The sequence below is a fragment of the Molothrus ater genome, chromosome 17 (genome assembly GCF_012460135.2).
Source record: "Molothrus ater isolate BHLD 08-10-18 breed brown headed cowbird chromosome 17, BPBGC_Mater_1.1, whole genome shotgun sequence".
NCBI classification, from domain to species: Eukaryota; Metazoa; Chordata; class Aves; order Passeriformes; family Icteridae; genus Molothrus; species Molothrus ater.
Genome location: NC_050494.2, coordinates 14,950,571 through 14,972,786, shown reverse-complemented (window position 1 = coordinate 14,972,786; position 22,216 = coordinate 14,950,571). Strand labels below are relative to the sequence as shown.

Below are 22,216 nucleotides of genomic sequence, written 5' to 3'. Positions count from 1 at the left end.
TAGTTTATTAACACTGTAGTGGGCAAAAAAAGAAAAAAAAAAAGAAAGGAAATAAAGATAGCGACAGGTGTCAGCTTTAAAGGACCTACAGTCCATGCTGGCCAGTTTTTTGACAACTACCATGCAAAAAGGGGGAAATCTGGTGCTAAACCAAGAGCCACAGTAAAACCACTATTGCCCTGTGAAATCCGAGACAAACCCACAGAGTTAATTATTTAATTGGGCCATATGATGAGCAAAATTTCACCCCTTTTTGCATTCTTGTCTCTTTCCACACTCCCTAGAAGATGACAATGCCACCCATGCTCCTCCTTGCTAATCTGCCAGCATGATTTCTACCTAGAAGAACAAAAAGCTGAGTGCATTAAAATTGTTGATTACGGACCAACAAACTACATGGCAAAGGATACTGAGCAGAGGCCTATCGATCATGAGAGTTTAGCTGCCTTTAAAATCAGAAGGGTGGGAGTGGGGCTGGGGGCAGAGGTATTTTAATTCTTTGCCTTTTGAATTCTGAGACTTTCACTGCCCATACACTGATTCCATAAGCTGGTCTCAATTTGACTGAAGTTCAGACTTCACCATACTCCATCACACACCTCTGCTGTACAACTGTGGAGCTTTTTATTCAGAGATACAACTTCATAAAACTGAAGCTGTCAGAGCATTTAGTGACAATTTACATGCCTAAGAAAAAATGATAAGGCGCCCTAAATGCCAAAGAATTTTTGTTTGTCAGTTTTAAGAACAAAGGAATGTAGGCACATAAAGAGACAACAGAATGAGAGAAAAGAAAAAGAGGCAATACAAATTGCATGACTAGTCCCCAAGAGAAACCAAGGACTGTGTTCAAGCTGCAGGCGGGTAGCTTGGACCCAGCCAGGCAGTGCAAGCACCATCAAATGCACTGACACTGAGAAACCCAAAGCCCTAGTATAGCTAGAACTACTGTCAAATGTCTCTTGATATAAAGCTAGTAATTACTACTATTCGGATCATTAACTACAGATCATAAAACAGGTTTTTTTTTCTCATTAAGCTCAAAGAGCACTAAGTCTTTCAGAAACAATTCTGACAAAACAGCACGTAAGTCTTAAGCAGATTTTAGACACTACTTGTGCTGGTGTGGCAAACAAAAGCATCCCGTTCCACTGACTCATGGCATTTAATGAAGCACAACTTTGATACAGCAAAAATAACCAGGAATCCTGAAAGGAGATCTCCCAAAAACAGATGATCAGGCATATGCTCAGGCAGATCATATCTTGCAAACAGATTTCAGAAGCAGACTTTAAAAAACAGCACCATCTGGATCAAATTTGCAATTCTATCCATAAATAAGAAGGGACAGCTTGTGGCACCACTGCAAGCATATTTATAAAGTGTGGGAATACCAGGCTGTGAGGCAAGAGTGCTAGGGGGAAATTCTGTCTACAGGAGTGAAAGATGTAGTTGAACTACTAAGGAAGTGGAGGGAGGAAGCCATTCTTAGCAAAAGAAAACTATCCAGGACAAGGAAGAGTGGAAATGAGGCAGCCAAATGACAAGAATTTAAAAAAAGGTGAAGCCAGCAAGGTTGTGGAGCTAATTGTAACTTATGAACAAGAGTAAAATTCATTTGACTGCACAGCAAACTTCCTTTCTACTATGGTGCTCCTGTGTACAGAGACAGCAGAGCCAGGCATGGAGGGAAAGCTGACAGTGTCTGGTTTCCCCAGGAGAACTCAGAAAGAGAATTTCAGTGTACAACTGAAAACGGTCCAGTGATTTATATCTTTGAGAATCCAGGCAGACAAAGCACACTTATTCTTTTGACCTAAGTGACTAGCCAGAAATGTGGGGGAATTACATGCTGTCCCAATTAGAAGGAGAAAATTCTTAAACAAGTTAGGTCATTTTGCTTCAAATGACAGAGGATATCAGTATTCTCGCAGTCACATCAGAAATTTATTTTGTCATCTTCTGGATTGCCACAGAATCTTCAAGTCACCATATTTGCAGGACATATTTGGAGCCAGAAATAACACAAATTACCTGGTAAAAAAAGGATGACTTAGGTAGTAATTTTACATTATTAACCTTACCCAAATGTGAAACAGTCCCCAGTACCACAGGATGTCCCCCACGGTATCTTTCCTACCACTGGTAACAGCCTCATAAAACTGGATTTCACATTTTTACTTCAGTGAAATGCATAGTCCCAAGATTTCTTAAAAAAAAAAAAAAAAAAAGTAAGCGAAACAAAAGTCCACACTTTTTAAGTGTCTTTAGGGATTTGTTCTGTTTTTAAATATGCTTGGCTTTTGGAGAAGTCGGGGTAAATTGTTTGGATTGACTTACAAAAGCAAGTCACATTTACTTTGCTAAGAACTGGAATGATTTAGGACTCGAACACCTCTTTTCTTGGTTATCCCTCTGCTGCTGGAAGCTGCTGTCCCTGCTCTCAGCCAGTTTATGTGAGCTATTCCTCTGCCTCAGCCTCATCATGTCAGCCTGCTCAGTTCGAGTACCAAAGAAACGCCTCAAGCTAAACTTCCTAACTTTTCACTCAGATATATTAAAGAGCCCTCACTGATTTCAGCGAGACCAAAAGGATAAGGGTTGTGAATACATAAAACCAGGTAACGGGAAGTAATCAGTCAGGGAAGCTGCCCAAAAGCCTTCAGTACGCTGCGATCCGCACGCGCGTTTCTGCGGGAGCACAGGCGGGGCTGCCACAGCACACAGCAGCGTACAGCGACGCTGGCCCAGCGTCCACGCAGGGCATCCTTGGTGGCAAATCCAGACAGCGAAATATGGACTGGCTCCTTGCTTTTGGATACAAACACTCAGGGTACAAGCAGGACAGGATATGAAGCAGCATGTCAGACAAACGGCTTTTCAGTTGCTTTTGAAGGGAATAGTAGACCTGTGTTCCCACCACTGAAGTGAATCTATACCTCCCTGGCATTTTATTTAATGAAAAATTTGCACAGTATGAAAAAAATGCATGTTTTTCTTGGTTCATTTTGATGTTTTGCTGAAGAAACAGCCACTACAACTGTAGAATTTGAAACCTGGAAAGCAGATACGAGCTGCTAAGGAGGAGTAGCTTCATCTAATATTTAGTATCACACTCTTTATGCAAGAATACCCTTCATGACACTTCAGATTCTGCCAAGATTTCCAGCTCATGCATGCTTTAGTAGTTGTACCACACATCAATAGCTTATGGTTTGGAGTCATCACTGCTATGTAAACTCACTGAGACTCTATTCAAATCGGAAATAGTCAAAAATTCACTACAAAAAAAAGCCAAGAACCCTGTAATTCTGCTATAGCTTAGAAGGTACCTACCATTAATAAACAGGTAAAGTCTATATACATGTACATATATATAGATTGTGTGTGTGTGTGTGTGATGTGGGAGGTACTATTCTGGCATAAGTTTTAGAAACTAAAAACAAACACATAGAAAGCAGGAACCTGCTCCAAACTAGCAGTAATTTACTGCCAAACGACATTTTTAGGTAGGACAGTGCAAGTATTCTAGCCAGGCCTCATTGCTTCTCTTCCTGGGTGTTGCAGTGTGTCCCATTTCCTCTCACCTATGCCATCCCCCTCAGGTGTGCCAACCTTCCCCCTCCCCTGTGCCCTCCTGCCTGGCACCTTCCAGCAAGGTGTTGAGTGGTTGGCAGATGCCCCCAGGCCTGGGCTCATTGGTTTGTCCCGGCGTCCACATCCCCTGAGCTTCCCCTGCTCACACCTGGTTGGCCCTCACCTGTCCGTCCCTCCCCCTGTCCCCGGGGCTTAAAAAGGACACGAGACCATGCGGCCGGGGTCTCTGCTGTGGGTCGGTCTCTGCTGTGGTGCTGTCTCTGTCTGTCTGTCTGGAGCTGTTGCCAGACTCAGAAATCTACCACGCTACAATAAACTCTGGATCTGAGCTACACAGCAGAACCCGCTCCTTTTCTCTTCACCGTCGCCTGAATCTCCTCCACCAAAGGTAAACTGAGTTCCTACTTTGCCTGGATTTGTTCTGAGCGCCCAGCTGCAGCACCCAGCCGGCCAAAGGCATCTCTGGGGTGAAAACCGCCACAGCTGCCGCCTTTGGTCCAGCAGCGAGGCCAGACGGAGCCAGGCAGGACACACCCCGAAACATTCGGGGCTTAACCTGGGCATAAGCAGAGGGCAGACCCTCCTGCTCAGAGCATGCAGCCCCCTGTGCAGGTGGGGACTTGCACACAACTCCTCTTGTTGCACAGGTACAAACCCAACAAAATTTTGATCCTCTGCTGTTGCGTATTCCTCCATTAATGCACAGAAATCAAAATTCAGAGATGTTGTAGAAGCATTAGCACTTCTGCATTTGTAATAATGCCTGCAAAGTTAAGTTTTTACATATACACACAGGCAATAAAATCAACTGAATCTGAAATACGTAAGACATTATTTTTCTAATCTGTTCTCTTGCCATCTTCTTTATGTCTTTGGGTATGTAATTCCGTCATAAGCCAAATGACTGATCAACTTTACACGAAGGGAAAACATACCTTTATTTCTCAGCAATTCATAACCTTCTGTTTATCACCTTGAAAGTCAAAATAAGTACTAGAGCCCCCTTGGAAACAGTTATTTTATACTAAAATTGCTATAAAGGCAGCTCCAATTAAACCTGGCAAATGAAGAGTAAGGGCAGATGAATCCTCAAAAAAGTAGCTTTGTGCAAATAATACCAAAAATAACAAAAAAAAACTCACTGCATAGACCTGAAGATTAAATTAACAACTTTTCAGCTTTCTCCCTTAATCCTTAATTAGGAGACCATTGTACAATTACTTTTGTCAAGTTCCGGACCCTTGGAAACTTTCCCAGTTGATTTTATAGCAGAAACCTTAGTATCTTTTTTCTCATACTAACATTCCTCTGCCCTTACCCATATCATCTTCAAGAAGAGACAGAGTGTGGAAAAATGGAATTTCATGGTTCCTTTCCATCTGTCTCCTGAAATGTGTTTTTTTCTGATAACAAGAACTTCTTCAATGGGTATGAAATATTGGTATGTGCAACATGCGCACCTCACACACACCTCAGTGATCATTTAAAGAAAGATGTGGAGAGAACTTCCTATAGCATTTCACCATGTCTGAACTTCACACTTGAAACCAATCTGAAATTGATATACATCTTTTCTCTTCCTTCTCCCTCACTTCTGCAAACATAAAAACTGCACCAACAAGGACAAGGTGTGACAGAAGGATTGCCTCACCAAGAACCGAGTGCCCTTTTCAGAAGGGCTCCTAAGGAGATGTGCACATAGTGAAGAACCAAACTTCCTTCTTCGAGGTACTTCAAAGCAGATCACCCTTTTGGAGAGGCATCCCAGAATTCTGACAGCATCACAGAGCCTCACATGAAGTGTGTCTGGGATTGTGTGTCCTACCCAAAAGCTTCTAAAGACAGGAGAGTTGCCCCAGAAAAACAGACAAGTTTGACAACTGAGAATCATAGTACCTAAAGACACAACAGAGAGGGAGATTTCTATCTAGCTTTTGTCACTGCCTGATGTTTAGAATGCTGGGAAAGTGAGACTTTCTCTTTAAGAAAAGATCTGTATAATGATGAGTGAAGACAGAAGTTATTAACTTGGACAAATTCCACTTAAATGCACATTACAGTGGACAGGTCATATACCTCTAAATGAGAAGCTTTGCAATGAAAAAATTGTGAGATTTCTGTCATTGGTGCCACAGCTGGGGTATCATTAAACAAAAAAGGACACTCAAGCCCAAACTACTCCCCACACCCCCCCCCCCAAAAAAAACCACCCAAAAAAACCCACTCCAAAAAAAAACCAAACAAAAAAAACCCCAAACACATATGAAATTTGCTTTCACTTCATTCCAAAGTCTCAACCGTTCTGACCAATTCCACCAGCTCAACTGAAACTTGCTTACACAGTAAATGCAACAAAATAGCATAAGCCTAGAAAACAGAACCAGACTAAGACAGCACATGTCTCTTCCTCCTTTGAAACTGCCACTCAAATATCATCTGTATTTAACATTTCTTGTTTCTAAAAATCAAGGCAAGTGCCTAATCCTCAGCCACTCCAGCTGCCAACTCCGAGTCAACTACAAACTGTTAATGAATGTGCATTTGGGCTAAGGACTGTGACTCTCATTTGCAAACTGATTTAAAAAAGACTGAAGCAATTTTTGTCCTCTATTCTGTTCCTTCCTCTCCTTAAGGTTAGACCTCTGTTCTGACAAGACTGCATCTGTTGCTTAAACACTGCCCTCTACAACTCAACATTTAAGCATTTAAACAAGCTACTGTAGCCTTTAAGCTGCATTTATACAGAAGGCTGCAGCAGCTGAGGAGACAAACCAAGACAACCACTGACAGTGTGGGACTGCACCCCCAAGCACTGGGGCCAGGCAAACAGGCATGGCAATAATTGCATTGTCATCTCACTTTAACATGCTTGCAAACAGAAATCAAAGCTCTAAGCAGTGAGTAAGAGTGAAATTGGTGGGGATATCTTCAGGTTTGGTCTAGTGCGCTCTAAGATAACTAAATGAAATATGGATTCCAGGATAATGGCACATCACATACACCAGCATTTCCAATTGCTTGCAATGGCCAATACTGAAATTATGATCTCAAATCATGCACAATATTGATGTTGTATTATGTTCTACATCAGCCAGTCCTGGTGGACCTTCACCTGTCCATCTCCTTTGAGCCATGCAGCAGCGGCAGTGCCCTGCTCCAGCAGGAAGCTGAAAACACCACGTTCTCTTTTTTCTTTGCCCTTGTACAAAGGTACTTGCACCCCACCTCACGAACTGCTGGAGTGAAGCAGAACAGAAATAGACTGTGGGGACAGCGGAGGGTTTGTGATGTGGGACACAAGACGCAACAGGATGCTGCAGTGGTGCAGAGATGCGGAACTGAGGAACCAGTCCAGCCCCACCTCATGCTACAGCACCCACCAGAGCAGGTGTCTCAGCAGGTCTTGGTTTTCTAGACAGGTCACATCGGCTGCCATGAGAAAAGGCAAGTAGTGCTCTCATGAGGGCATTACTCCACCTCTCCACGCACCAGCCTCATTAAAAATCTCACCAATCTCTTACACAAATAGTTCAACAGTCTCATGATTTGCAGAGATGTATCAGGCTACTTTTTTATTTTGGTACTGGTTACTTTGATTAAAGTAGTCATGACCTCTCAGAGTCAGAGCTGGTGAACAAAAATCTGTTTATATGAAAATAAGGAGAATTTTTAAGGACAACACCCAACAAGCATGGACTGAAGAGCTATCTTTAAAATGAATGAAAAGGAAGGAGGTGAAGCCTTAGAAGATTGGAATTGTGCAGAGGGGTATGAAATCTACCAAAAATAAATGCTCTTGTCCCAGAGGAGAAGTTTCTATGGTGAATTTCAGGATTAAAATACTTCTTTAATTCACCTTCAAACTTCAAGTCTGAACCTTGGAGATAGAAAATTACAGAGGAAGAAACTTCCTTTCTGTGGCATCTCTGAAGTTCCAGCTCCTCACCAAGAAAAAGAAGCGCAGAGAAGGCACATAAGTGAAATGTTCTAGATACTGACTTTCGTAACAACTTTTTCAAAATTTCACCTTGGATTCAGCTTGGCATTAGAGAGTTTTACCTTGCTTGACCAAACTGCTTTTTTCTAGTGAATGCTGGGGCATTCAAATCCCTGTAGAGCTGTACATTCAAACCACAGACATTTCCACTTTGTTTCTGTCTTTTAAAGCCTTTGTGCTCAATGTGTGCTTGATTGCAGAACTCAGGCTTGCCCTTACTGCTTTAAAAAGTACTTCCGCATAGTGTTGAGAACGATTTGTTTCAGCAGCTAGCACAGACACAGACTAGGCAAGCATGAAACCAGATGTCCAAGTGTTTGCACTTGGACTTGCCGAGATTTTAGCACGAGCATCACTGTTCAGACAACTGCCACTGAGTAATTCTGAGACCTAAGATCGCTTCTCTGTTTACATTTTTACTACTCTCTGAGAGTATTGGGAAGGCACTGACTGGCAGTTCCTGAAGGACCAAGACTTACAATCTACACCTTATGTTCACACAGGAACACTTTGGCAGGAAGACCCTCCCAGCACAATCTCCTGCATCCAGCAGAGGTTCTCCCAGAAGGGAGAATTGTTAGTGCCTCCCATCCCCATGGATTCTTTGTTTGTGCACAGAGACTGCCTCTGGTTATGCCTAACAGTCCTGGATTGAGCTAAGACCACCAATTCATCGAGTGCTAACTGCCAAGGATGTGTCAGCTGGATGTCAGAAGACTGAATTGAAGAATTAACATTCTTGTTGCACTATTTCACAAAAAAATTCACATCATTTATGTGACATCTTTTGCTCAGCTTTTTCTTCTAAAGAAGGTAAGAAATGGAGACAAGGCTCTGTTAGTTACTTCATCAGCACCCTTTGTACAACTTATTTTGCCTTTCTGCACCTCAGTTTCTCCATCTGCTAAATACTGGTGCTCTATTTTGAGAAGATCCAGCCAAAAAAAGTGCTGCATGAACCAGTATCTTTATTCTTAATGCACTTCACAACAAAATTTTCTTCTTCTCTAAGTGAAATAGTCTGAAAAGTTTCTTTCCACTGGTTTGAGCTGGTTTTTGATACCATGCTGCCCCAGCAGCTCGCCCAGAGCCACATTAAAAGAGAACTGATGTCATGCAGCCTTGCCTCCACACACCACCTGGACATGGTAACTGCTGCCACTGCAATTTAATTCTTGCTTGCTGTGTGCAAATTTCAGTTCCTCTGGCTGTATGCTGTAAAAATTTTGATTCATACTTTGCTTTCCAAATATTGTGGCTTTTCTTGTGCAACTGCTTAAGAAAGATGGCCTGTATTGTGCAAAAGGATCTCTTATGACACAGTGCATGCACAGTATAACAGTCAAAGCCCCTTAAGAGCCTGGCTGTTCTTTCTAGCTTTATTTCATGTCAAGATGCATATTAGCTGTTTTTCAACAGAGGTCACAGTGGAAATACCAGATGTACCTTGCTGTTCATGGTTCAAATTCTACAAGCAGAAGGTGCTGATACTGCAAGGTGGCAGGCACCTGCTAGAACAGGCTGAGCTTTCCCGGCCCCTCCTGGCTCCTGCACCCCTCAGGATGAAGTCTGTAGGGGTAGCAGAATACCCAAAAGGCACTCTGCCAGGCATCATGCAAAACAGAGCATCACCCCACATATTCCCTCTTCTTTGATTTTCCTCTGCTACTTGGTATAACTGCAGAAAGCTTCCAGCACCCTTCACCAACAGGTCACTCCACAAAGCAAGTTAGCAAGTTTCATCAGCTTGATCTGTCCACCATGCCAAAAATCAAGATGAAGCCAAGCACACTTAGAGAAAGAAAGACCTGCTTAACAGTCAAAAAGAGGAAAACACACATTTCTTCGGGGACTGTTTTGCTCACTGCGTAATTGCCACATTTGGCAAACATACAAAAAACCCAACCCAAACCAACAACAAACATCAAAGCAAAGTAATAAAAACTGTGCATAAGTGTTAATTTATAACAACAGGAACTGTCCACAGCTGATTTTGTCAGAGAACCACCATAGCTAGTGAATAGTGAAAGATTATGTAAGGATGTCATATGTCTTAGTGACCCATTCTAACCACAGAAGTGTTTACTTCAATGCAGAAGTATTGATCTGTGCTTCTTTTTGACTCCTTCCATTTATCTAAAACCAATACTCTTTCCAAATGTGTTTAGTTCAAAAGCCTGGACTATACTTTCAATTCCAGTGGTCCAGTTTTGTTTCTAAATGCTTCTTGCTCTTGTTTCCTGACTTTAAAGTGCAGTTATTCTGGCAAATGCTTCTTCTAAGTGTTGAAGGATGAATGCACAGAAGTGAAAAAAGCCATCTACAGGTAAGATTCTCTGTCCTTGCACAAGGGCTTTGCAATCATTGGAAAGGAAAGCAGTAGCAAGCAAGAACATGGAGGCAATGTCACAGCCAGAGGACTGAATACAGTACAACACTGGGAGCTCGGTGCTGGCAAAGTTGAAGGCCTACTCAGTAAAAAGCCCAGCAAAACAGGTACTGCAACACTCAATGCACTGTATTTCACGTCCTCTCTACCATTTAATGACTAGGTTAAAAACTCCCATGGTACTTTTCTCTGCTCTTAATAACTTAATTGGTAAATCTCACTTTTCACCTATACCTCCCAAAAACACTGTCTTTGGTCCATATAGCCTGAAAACCATTACTTACTTAGTGACAAGTTTGTTTTCAGAACATGTTCTCCTTGTGTGAACAGACAACTTGTGCCAGCACAGAGGATGGGACATGTATTTGTAACAGTGGTAGTTTCCCACATAGATTTTAAAGAGCCAACAAAGGAGACAAACTCTGTGAAAAGTGTCTCCTCCCCAATATGCATCTCTCGTTTTCCTGTTGAGGGATCATGCCTCTGACAAACCAGTGCTCAAAGCAAATGCACTCTGCAGCTCTTTGGAAAGCTTCCCCCACTGTTCTGCCATTATTGTCTTGTCAACACCCTCTCCTCACAAACAGCTGCTTCTCAGAATCTGAACTGATTTCTGAGCACAGTTTCAGTAATACAACAAACAGAACCTCCAGCACCCAGAGGGATATGAGGTAAAAAATTATATGCAAGTGTCCAGTGATTATCATTTGAAGTCTTTCATTTTCTTCAATAAAAAAGGAAGTAAATAAAAGAGAAATGATCAAGCATCCTTCATATGAAGGACCAAAGTACCTTCAGCCAACAGTATCTCAGCTGACAACTGTCAATGTTGGCACTGATTTGGGTAATTAACATCCAGTTCCTTTTCACACTGTCCTGAAGTAGTTGACAGCCATTCAAACTGTATTTCCTTTCTGTCTTCTCCTCCACAGATTGAACAAAATAAAAGATCCCAAGTAATGATGGCAAGAGAGTAATGGCAAAAATCTAAGGAAGGCTGATAAAACATATTTCTAGCATTTCTGACCTGGCACCTAGAACTTTCACATAATAACAAAGCATCAGAAGTAACACCACCCACATCAGCACCCTCAAGGAAAAGCTAGCACTGCGTCTGAGCTCCAATCTACCAGAATCCTGCTTTAGCACCAAGTGCCAGAGCCTGGGGTGGGACCTAGGCCATGCCTCCACTGGTGAGCCCACAGGGCCAGGACATGCACCTGAGCCTTGCAGCTCTGGGAGAAAACTGGGAGAATGTTTCTGGCGTTCTCTGGCCCGGGCCTGTTAGCATTGTCCCAAACAAGTGTCAGGCATGGTGCCAGTGTGGGCCGCCCAAGCAGCATCCCAGGAGGCAGCCCGAATGCAGCCATCCTGCTGGAGACTGGAGTTCAGCACCACAAGGCAGGACCAGACCATGCCAGTTGGCCACAGGGCCAAAGAGTAAAGACTGGCACTGTTTTGTTTACTACACTTGTAGCCTAAGTCTCTTGCTGAACAATACAGGGCATTAACCACTGACCAGGTCTAACAACACAGATAAACTTCTGTGTCCACGCCTTCTCCTCTGTGACCTACATATTAAATAGCACACAGCCTACTCATGCATACCTACATTAAGCTTGTCCAATTTTCCCACAACAACACGGATGCTATTTAAGAATCAGGTTTTAAGAGTCCTAAAAATTTCACAGCCTTCTGTTACTGCCCCTTCATACAAAATGGAAGGGGCAGTAGCCACCTTGTGATGAGGTTGACAGCCAAGGCTCCCTGTGAGGTGACATTCAAAGCAGTTGCCAGATAAAACAGAAAGTCCCATGGGATCAGAGACCTTGCTATGTAGCTGAAACCCATCTACCTACCTGAGATAAGAATTTGCATTTTAGTGAGTTCTTATCAAGAGTCTGCCACCTAAGCAAGGCCCTCCACCAGTGACACACACACTTTGAATATCAGGGAACTCCTCTCATTGTCAGCTTCCTCAGCATCCAAAATAACCCCTGAATGCAACCTTTTATGTCTTCCCCTCTTTCCTGACAAGTGTTTCCCTTATGTATCCCATGACAAACCATGCTAGGATGCCAGAAGCATGAGCAGGCAAAACTTTCAAGACAGAAGTGTTATCACTAATGTGATTTACTGTAGATAAAAGAAGGTGTAAGAGGGTATGGATGATGTTGTTAGGCCTTTTTTTTTAATCTAGGCCCATTTTGTCATGTACAAAGGTAGTAAACATCTGGAAGACATTCGGTAAACTGAGAGTCATGGGTTAAAAGCTGTTTCTTGGTAAATTGCTCAGATCTCAAAGATAAGCATCACTCCTTGGTGGCAAGCTCAGCAGCCAGTGACACCGGTGCAAAGGACTGTAGCAACCTCTCTGCAGAAGAGGTGCTCTCAGGGAAGGGGCAAGCACTGTGCCTCTCAGGCATCAGCACTTGCTCATTCTGACACCCTGGGCCAAGGCATGTCAGCAGAAAGGATGTGGGTTTGGTGTCACTGGCAGCAGGCTCTGGTTCACAACTAAACCAGCAGCCTGATAAGTGCAAGCCAGGCCCCTGGCCCGATCACATCAAGTTCCACGCCCAAAACATACAGTGAAACAGTTCCTAACACATGCTTGAGGCAGGAGCCCTGGAAATGTTGGTCCTATCCCTTAGCTAGTGGTAACTTAACAACTGACAAATCCACAGGGAATATATAAACAGCACTCTGCCTATCAGATTGTTTGCTCCTTCTTTTTGTTTTAATTGAAAGTGTATTACTGAGCTAAATAAATTAAGACTAGTCTACAAAGATTTTTTTAAGGACTAAACAACTGCATTTGTTAAAAAAAAGGTGTCCTTATTTTAGATAAGCAAAGTGGTTTGGGAACCAACAAATTAACCTGTTGGCACAAGAAATGACCACAGCAAAACCAGAAGTACAAAATGAAAGGTTAAGAATGGTCACAAAATCTACTCCATGAGTCATGAGACATCAGATTAACTGCAACAAGTTATTATTTGTATGGCTGATATGCTTCCATAAAAATAATTTCTGCAGTAGGAATAGCTGAGAATACTGAGAATGACCCAGTATCCTCACGTGAACCTAAATGTTCCTGTAACTCAGTTCCACAGTCCCATCATGTCATACCAACTTTTAAATAATCAGGATTCAGAATCTGTGGCCCCCTCTGCAACTCAAAGATACACGACATAAAATTGTCACTGTTTCCAGAACTGTAGGAAGTGTCATTGCCAGCTGGTTTGTAACAAGTTCTTGTGCTGATAGCACTGGGTGAAAGGGCAGACAGGCCTAAGAGGAGCCCCACAGTGCCAGAACAGTAATTTCTGTCTTTCTGTCCCTAGGCTTGAAGTGGCCTATCAGAGCAACATTCAGCTTTGGGCACTCAGTGTCTCCTGGCCTGACATATGGCATTCAGCTGTGTAAGCAAGGAGGAAGACTCATTAGGAAGGGTGAAGGAACTGTTCTCTCATCACAGAGCTGTTTTCTCTTATTCTGCTCTTGAGAGCTGCAGTTCAAAGGGAGCCAATGTCTCTTCACATGAATGGCATCTAGAGAAGGGTGAAGGTGTTCTAACCAGACAGCCACCCTGAGGTTCTGCCCCAGAACAGATCCACTGCAGTTCTCTATGTCTGCCACAGCTTGACTCACTCACACCTGCAGAGGTAGTGTGAAAGCTTTAATCATGCCCGACTGGGTAATTAAAAAGGACTCTTCATCTGCAGCAATGTTTAAATCCAACACTTTGCTGAGATCTCAGGCATGTTGTTGGTGCAATCCCCAGTCCAAGCCTCAATTCGTGGCACAGAAGGGAAAAGCAGTCAAAGGTAGTGTTCAGTCTAGATGAGATGGCTTTGCAAGAATTGCATTGCTCCACAAGAAGTCTTTGTAACCAATTGAGAAAGGACGTGGTTGCTTATTTCAAGTCTTTTCTTGTCACTAGCTGTACCCACTCCTGGTAACAAGGACAGGCTGCCATTTGCACAGGAATTTCAAGCATCATCAAAACCAAAAGATACACTGTCATTTACATCCTAAACCACACTACAAATGTGCAAGGCCTTTACCATTGCAGGCTGGAAATCCATTGGGGAAACAAAAATAGAAAAGGGATTCTACAGCTGGAAAGAAGACAGAAAATCATACAGTCCCTTTATGTTTTCTTGTAAGAGCCTGAAGCAAACAATAAACAGGCAACAGAAATAAGTAATTTCTTGAAAGCTTAATCTGTCCCAGACTCATCTGGGTGCCCAAAGGCAGACAATGCACTTGGGAGATCCTGCTTTTTCAAGCCTCAGAAACCCTCTGGGAGTGCCAGGATGTGGAAAGGGGGAAAGGGACCTGCAAACACATCACCCTCTACCCCTTAGGAGGGGTCAGCGTTGCACTTCCAGGGCACCCCCCAGGAGTCTGAATACGTGACTGCTCCCATAAATGCTTTATGCTGACACCCAGTTATTGGTGTGAGCAATGAGTTGCTCCCAAAGGCAGGTACAAACTCAGGCAAATCTTTCTCTCCTGTGACAATAATACTCTGTATACTGTACAAAACCTGTAAGTAATCCGCTGCCTCGCTTGGTACTGCTAAAGCCTTGGGAGTGCCTTGCACCTGGTGTTTTGGGCACTAGAGTTCAGGACACAAATAGATTACAGAATCCAGATAACAGCACAGGAATTATCACAAGTAAAATTAAATAGTTTTTGAGAAAGAAAATGAAACAATTTGACAATTTAGCATAATCTGAAGCAAAATGTGAAAACATTCTTGAAATATTTAAGCAATTGACACAAAGGAAAAAAGAGCACTAGAAGATTAGACATTATGTTAGGCATTAAGAAGACATCTTTAATACTAACAACATCTAAACACCAGGATAATCCATCAGAAATTAACATCTTTCCATATCAGAACATGATGGGATGGTTTGTCTAGATTCTCTCCAAGGCTACTTTTCATGATTCCATGATACAGTGTAAAATTTCATTTCTCCCCCCCTGCAAACCAGTACTTCTGCCTATGGCACAAATACTGTGTGACCTAGGGAGCAGAAAATTATCAAAGCTTTTAAACTTTTTTGCTTCCTATATTTAGGGACAAACCAGTTTCCCATAATGAGTATCAGTCTGCTTCCTGCAAATATCAGCTGAAAATGCTGTAAAATCAAGCATGCATCCAGCTATGTATGGAGCAGCTGCGATACTCTGCTCTCTGCGATGCTTGGTTCACTTTTTGATCTCCACGCCCTTTCTACCAGAGCCCAGGGCCTTTGTCCCTCCCTTGCCTCAGCTCCCACAGTGCTATCACAGGAGAGGTTTGCTGCAGAGGCACCAGCGTGGCTCTGGGAAAGCCCAGGGCAGCCAAGCACTCCCTCCTCCCTCAGAGATCATGGCACATGTTCAAACAGCAACTGGCGTGCCTGAAATGAGAGGGAGGGACAAACTGCAAAAGGGCTGATTGATCACAGCACAGCAACCAAGAGGAGGGAGACAGGCAGAGCCAGAAAGAGGTCAGACACCTCATTCCAAAGGATGGAACAAGACCAAAGTAAGTCTGAGATAAAGGGTAAAAAGGGTCAGATGCACACCAAGCTGGAATGAGTTAAGGGAAGCAAAGAGGAATTAGTTTCTCACCTGTATGGCAGAAAACTGGTGAAACTACACAGGGGATTTATTGATATTTTCTCACCATGGAAATTCTGTGAGAGTGCAAAAAGAATAAACACCTTTTTTCACATAAAAACCCGCTGAACTCCTATGTAACTGATTTGTAAAGCCTCACTGCAAAAGGCATGGGCTCAGCACACTATATTCAAAGCGACACACTAAGTTCATACAGCTCAGAGCAGGAGAGAACCCGGGTATTCTGGATCCTCCAGCCCTGATCTTAGACCCATGGCTGTAAACTGGGCTCTCTAGACCACAGGCTCAGATGAATAAATATTTTCAGAGCTCTCTCTTTGCTTTGTTTTGCTTTTCAGTGTCTCACTTTTGCTTCATCTATCTACATCCAGATTGTTTTCTTCACTTTCTTTCTTTGTATCTGGAGTAAAAAAACCTTTTAATCTATTTGCATTTCAGCCTTTAGCTGCTGATTTTGCACTACACTTGGTCTAAATAGAGAACTGTACTAATAGAACTGCCAACCTCAAATTCAAGAGTCAAAACAAAAGCCCCCAAAAACTCAGAAGCATTTTTGTTTAGCTAATGTTCTATCTTCAATTCGTGCTTTACAACCAGAAGGGCTACAAACATGTCATTTAAAATTAAATCCGTGATCTTCCTCAATTTGCATACATCAGGAACCAGACTTAAAAAAAAAAAAAAAGCTCTGTGACTTTAAAACTAAACAGAACATCTTTTGCAGTTCTAACAACTGGCTGTAGGTGACCAACTGACCCAAAGTAACAGATCAGCAAAGGTAATTTAGATCACTTCCAAGCAATTTCCTTTCCCATCTCCTTCCTCTCCCAAGAATGCTCTTTTCGCTGTCTCCTAATAAAGAAGCACCATTACCCAAACCATATGGTTCACCTTCCAGAATCAGTGTTTATCTGTATCTACTGAGGGTGAACAGGCAGAGAACAGGGTAGGACAGGAAACCACAGCTCACGGCTGAGACAAATGGTCTGTTTGCTACTCTATTAGAGCACCAGAGCCTCATCTTGGATGCAAACAAGATTGTGAAATAGAAAGGGAAGGAGGGGGGGGAAGACCAAACAAAGCCTGTGATGCTTATCATGTTTCAAGATGGGTGGAGTGCAAAACCCAGAGACAGATCAATTACACCTACAAGGCAAGCAAGAAAGAGGAGCAAAACACAAATATTTTGAGTCTGTAGCATGTGGGCTAATTTATGTGATGGCACATGTCCTAATGTACCATTTATAGAATTGATAGGATTGAAGAGGACTTCTAATTTTCATACAAAAATAAAGGAATGCATGACAATAAAACCTAAAAGTAGTATTGGTACAATTACTTGTCAATTTGATACCTATCTGGTAACAATTCACCTTTCCTACTGTTTTCATGCCTGCGCAGAACAAGCAGCAATTGCTCAAGCTAAAATACATCCTGTCATTCTGACATTAAAATTAACAAGTTGATGGTTTGTATCTGGAAAGATGAAAGAGACATATATATACAATGTAGAGAACCATTTGGCTTTATATATTTGCAATTATCTAAGCTGTGGGAGCTGCATGTGCAGGTTTGAGCTGAATGTTTGATGAGATGAATATGAGGGAAAAAAGTGATGCAACAAAATACCTACCACTGCAACCCAGCGTACTGGATAACTACTGCTCCAACACTTCCACATGTAATTCATGATTATATCTACAAAATGGTAAAAAAAACCTCTTAAAAACCTGACTGCCAACTGCTGTGTGTTCACCATTTCATCTGTTTTTAGAATGATGGTCGACAAGTATGTCTGAAATCGCTCAGGGCTCCTGTGTCTCCTTACTTGAGAGCTGGTCTTTAACTACTGAAACATTAGTGTCAGATTTGACTGGGTTTCTGTGGAATGACCACAGAACAGTCAAACACACCACAACCCTTCTTTCCCCAACAAACTGTGCATGACTTCTCTGTACCAAGTGACACTCCAAGCAAGAGCAGGCACCTAGAGGCTGGCTAAGCCCGAGGGCTGCAGCCTGCAGACACTGCACCTCCAGCAGCGCGCTGGCAGCCCCACATCCCTGCACAGGGCTGCATGCCACCAGACACCTGCTGGCATTTATCCAGCAGGTCACTCAAACTAAATTACCACCTCGTGTGATCCAAAAAAAGAGAAAGAGGTATTTACAAAATTACATAGGACAAGATAAACTTTCTGTAGATGTTACAGAGTTAAAAGAGGCCAAAGGATTAATTGAATCTTAAAGCTTGGATACTGAAAATCCTTATGGTTTATGATCACACCAGAGACTTAGAACAGAATTATCTGTCTTTATGCCTTTGACGTTTATCTTACTCCTGAAACTTTTACTAAAGTTCCATTAGGTTCTAACAATTTTCCACTTTGCTTCTTCTGTGATCAGTAGCTCTTTAATGATGTTAGCAGCAATACATTTCCATCTGCTCCATGCAGTTCTCCCTGCTGCTTAAAAAGTTTGTCTGTGTAATGTACTAGTACAGCCAGTAACACAGCTGCATAACTGCTGTATTGTCTATTAATACTCCTGAGTTACACAGCATTTCTTCAAGAATAATTCCATAATTAGCAATAGTACCATCCCTGCTTAACAAAATGGCAAACAAAATAGGACACCATATCGTGTGTGTATAATCGTAACTAAATCAGTAACTTCAGGTCATCAGCTCTGAGCTGGTAGAAGAGAGTTAGAACTCCATGTTCTATCACTTTAATTATTTATATATTTAATTATTTAATTATAACTTTAATTATGCTTTATATTAAACTTTACATACTCACTTTATTAATTTATGAAAGCAAATTATGGACCACAATCTTTTAGGTAAAGCAAATAAGGGCTGAGTCCTTATGTTAATAATGAACCTATTTTCCCCTGCATCTTAGTGGGAAAACATTTCTAAATATAGAAAAAGAAAAGAAAAAGGAAACCTTTCCTTAAACATGATCATATATTCATCTCCTAAAACTAAGATTAAAATACTGTAAGTGAACTGAGGTTATTTTGATTCATTTGCAAACGCATAGTATTAAATACTTACAAGATTCTAAATAATTAAGAGATTCTTGTACATTACCAGGGAACACAGGAAGCTGCTGCTAGCAAGCATCTTCAGTGCTGTGAATAAACCCATAGAATTTAGCTGTTTGCTTTTTAAAGCATTGTTTATTGAGAACACTTAATGAGGACCAGGGCTTCAATAGCAAATATTTAACCAAGAGCACAGATTCCCTCATACAAGCACAGCTGTCTCAGCCTACTTGGGGGAAATTCATTATGATAATAAAAGATATGAGCTTTAGCCTTCCTTTATTTAACCCAAGCTATCGACATTTCTTAGGCAAAGGAACCCATACCCCACATCTGTCTCATCTCCTTTTTGACAGGAACAAGTTTCCAGAAGATCGGGGTACTGCAGTTCTCCTGCACAAAACAGCAGTCTTTGAGGGCAGCCAAAATTACATCTGGATCATATGGAGTACAAAGCATTTCAGTACAACTCACACTAAGGACAAAACAACTAACCTTGCCAGTCACACTGGAGTGTTAACCTGGTCCATTACCCCAGGCAGTACAAGAGTGTACGTTTATTTTGCGCTGGGTAGGTGCTGCCCACACAGAACACGAGTTGGGGAAACAGAGATCCAGTGGCAAGGAGGGGCGGCTCCTGAGCAGGGATGCCAGCACGCTCAGGAGAGCCAGCAAACAGGAGTTGGGTGGCCTCCTGTGAGGCCAAGCACAGCTGAGAATACAGTCCCAGGGCTACAGCAGTACTTTCATCAGTGTCCTAAAGCAAAGCTTTTGCATCTAGTCCCAGTGATTATATAGATGATGTTATCCTTGCACGCTGTATCGGCTGTCCAGTGTGGGAGGTGGGGCAGAATTCTTTCTTGTGGGCTGTTTTGTTAGAAGGATTGAGTTATGGCCATCCACATAATTTATGCAGAAAATATTTCACACTCCAAATTTTATTTTTAAAAATTTCATCCCGCTGCTGCTCCTTTTACCCTCACATGCTGCAGTAGATCCTCATTCTCCTTTCCTTGGGGTTAACAACACTCAGCTTTAAGAAAGCAGTTGTACAGAGATTCAGTCCATAAGATGTAGGTCAATGACTGAAGAAACTGACATCATTTAGGACAGCACATGAACATTTGACATGTGCACGAAGTTAAGCCTGTGTATGAATGCTGCTCTAAACTAGGGCCCAAAGATGAAGAAGATCCTATCCCTCGGTGCTTTATTCCAGAACCAACACCACAAGATAATACTATAGCCACTCTACACCTGGTGGCAAAGTGCCTCAGAAGGGCCCTAACTGCCAGCAGTGCCAGCCAAGACCGCAGCGAGTGCGCTCCACCAGGATCGTCTCCTGCCATTACCTAGGGCACATTACTCACTACTGCTCCAATGAAAACTGCCAAGTTAACAAATACAAATAAATAAAAGACCTGTTTTGCTTTTTTAATACATGAAAAACCCATTTAGCTAACACTATGAATACATTTAGCTGTAAGAACTGGAATTAAAAATATATGTAGCTTGAATCTACCTTCTAGCCTGCAGCTAACAAAATCTCAAATTCAGTACTTAGGACAGAGGAGTTTTCTGACGGATTTTGGTTTTGTTTTGTTTTGTCTGTAGGGTGGGGCTCTTCTACATCTCAGAAGAAAACCTCCTTACACTGAGACAGAACCACAGTTCTAAATGAAGCTAACTGGCACTTCAGTTGGAAAACTCAAATTAAAGGCTCGGAGTCAATTACTGGAGAGAGAAGAGGAGGGTTCAAGTAGAGACCAGTTCATAAAACAACCACATCCTTGCCATTTATCTTTTATGTTAGACAGTTTTCCACTTTGGTGAATCTGAAAAACACTGAAGACAAACTAATTTTAAAAAACAAACAAAGAAAAATCTTGCCAGAAGGACAGGTCAAAAGGCGCCCAGGGTCTAAGCGCTTTTAGATGAAACCAGAGTTTAGTCTTTATCTAGAAAAACACCAGAAAGAATTTCTGCCCTTTTAGAAACAACCTTTTAGAAATCTCTGCAGAGACTTCCTTTGCTTTGATTCTTGATCGCTGTGTGATCACTAGTTTATTTTTCTTTTACATCTATATCTATTTGTTATCTAGAAACTTTTACTACGGGCTCTTCCAGTTATTTGCAGGAGTGTGGTGGTACACAGATGAATTCCACATTTAGAACCTACATAGGAAAATGGAAATATCCAGATGGATTTTTTTTCTTCTGAACTAGCCCGTGAATAATTTCAGAGGCAGGTATAATTGCTTCCACATGCACAGACACACCCGGCACAATCACAAATTTATGTTTACCATTTAACAAAGATACATGTACAGTATTTATTTATAAACAACTGACAGTAAGGGTAGATTTTCCAAGTGAGCGTAAAAGGAACTTCTGAACAGCAACAACAACCAAAGGGAGGAGGCATTCTGAGAGCAGACCCACTCCCGGGTCGGTTCCTGCCGCCCCGCTGGGCCGGGAGCGCTGCGGGGCCGGGGGCGAGAGAACCGCGGCTCTGCCAGCCCCGCGCTGCCGGCCGGCCCCGGCCCCGGCCCCGGCCACTTCCACAACTTGCAGCCCCCTCGCCGGGAGGAGCCGCTCCGGCCGCCGCCCGGCCCCGCCGTGCCCCCGAGGGCGCTCCCCAGCCCCGCGGCGCCACTCACCGACTGCAGGAAGCGGAGGGTCCCCACGTAGTCGCGCTCGGTGCTGAGGATCTCGTTGAGGACGCAGAGGCGGAGGCGCAGCTGGCGGTCGGCGTCCTTGGGGCAGCCGGCGGGCTCGGCGGCGCTGGGGGCGCCGGGTGGCGGCGGCGGCGGCGGCGGCTCCATGGTGGCGGCGCGGGCCGGGCGCTCCGCTCCCCGCTCCCTCAGGAGCCCCCCATGGCCCCCTCGGCCCTGCCTCGCCCGCGGGCCGAGGCGTTACAGGAGCCGGGCGCTGGGCGAAGCCCGGCTGCGGGACATGCCGGGTTAGCGGCGCGGCACCGCTGAATAGAGCGCGAAGGGAAGTCCCGGTGGCGGGGGGGGGGAAGGAGGGACGGGGCGGGCGCAGGCGGCGGAGCCCGGCCCCGGGGGCCGGCGGAGGGCAGTGGGGCGGGGCGAGAGCGAGGGCAGTACGGCTTTGTCATCTCCGCGTCCCGCGCACCCTCGTAGTCGCCTGTCCTCGGCTCCACGTCCAGCACACCCTCATAGCCGCGTGTCCTCCTCGCACGCAGCCCCTCTCACGCATCGCCTCTCATCCGCACCCTCCCATCTCCTCCCACACGCACTCCCTCACCCCCGTGCGCTGCAGGCCCCACACACCTCGCCCTCTGCCCCCCTCCGCACTTCACAGTGTGTTGAGTTGCTGCACAGCCCGCGCAGCGCGGTCACACAGCGCGGTCACACAGCGCGGTCACACAGCCCGCACAGCGCGGTCACACAGCCCGCACAGCCCGCACAGCGCCGTCACACAGCGCGGTCGCACAGCGCGGTCATACAGCGCGGTCACACAGCGCAGCGCGGTCACACAGCGCGGTCACACAGCGCGGTCACACAGCGCGGTCAC

The 22,216-nt window shown here is 43.8% G+C and overlaps 1 protein-coding gene across 3 annotated transcripts in view; it reads right to left on the bottom strand.

Annotated features, from left to right (window-relative positions):
• PREX1 (phosphatidylinositol-3,4,5-trisphosphate dependent Rac exchange factor 1) overlaps nt 1-21,637 on the bottom strand; it is a 120,006-nt gene extending 98,369 nt beyond the window's left edge. For 2 of the 3 annotated variants that reach the window (XM_036395777.2, XM_036395778.2), the window contains exon 1: nt 21,337-21,637. In XM_036395777.2, coding sequence (XP_036251670.1) covers nt 21,337-21,501 — 165 coding nt within the window. In that variant the 5' untranslated portion in view covers nt 21,502-21,637. Of the gene's footprint in view, nt 1-18,722; nt 18,759-21,336 lie in introns of those variants that run through there. The other variant, XM_036395779.1, reaches the window with a different exon arrangement.
• Between the last annotated feature and the right edge of the window lie 579 nt (nt 21,638-22,216).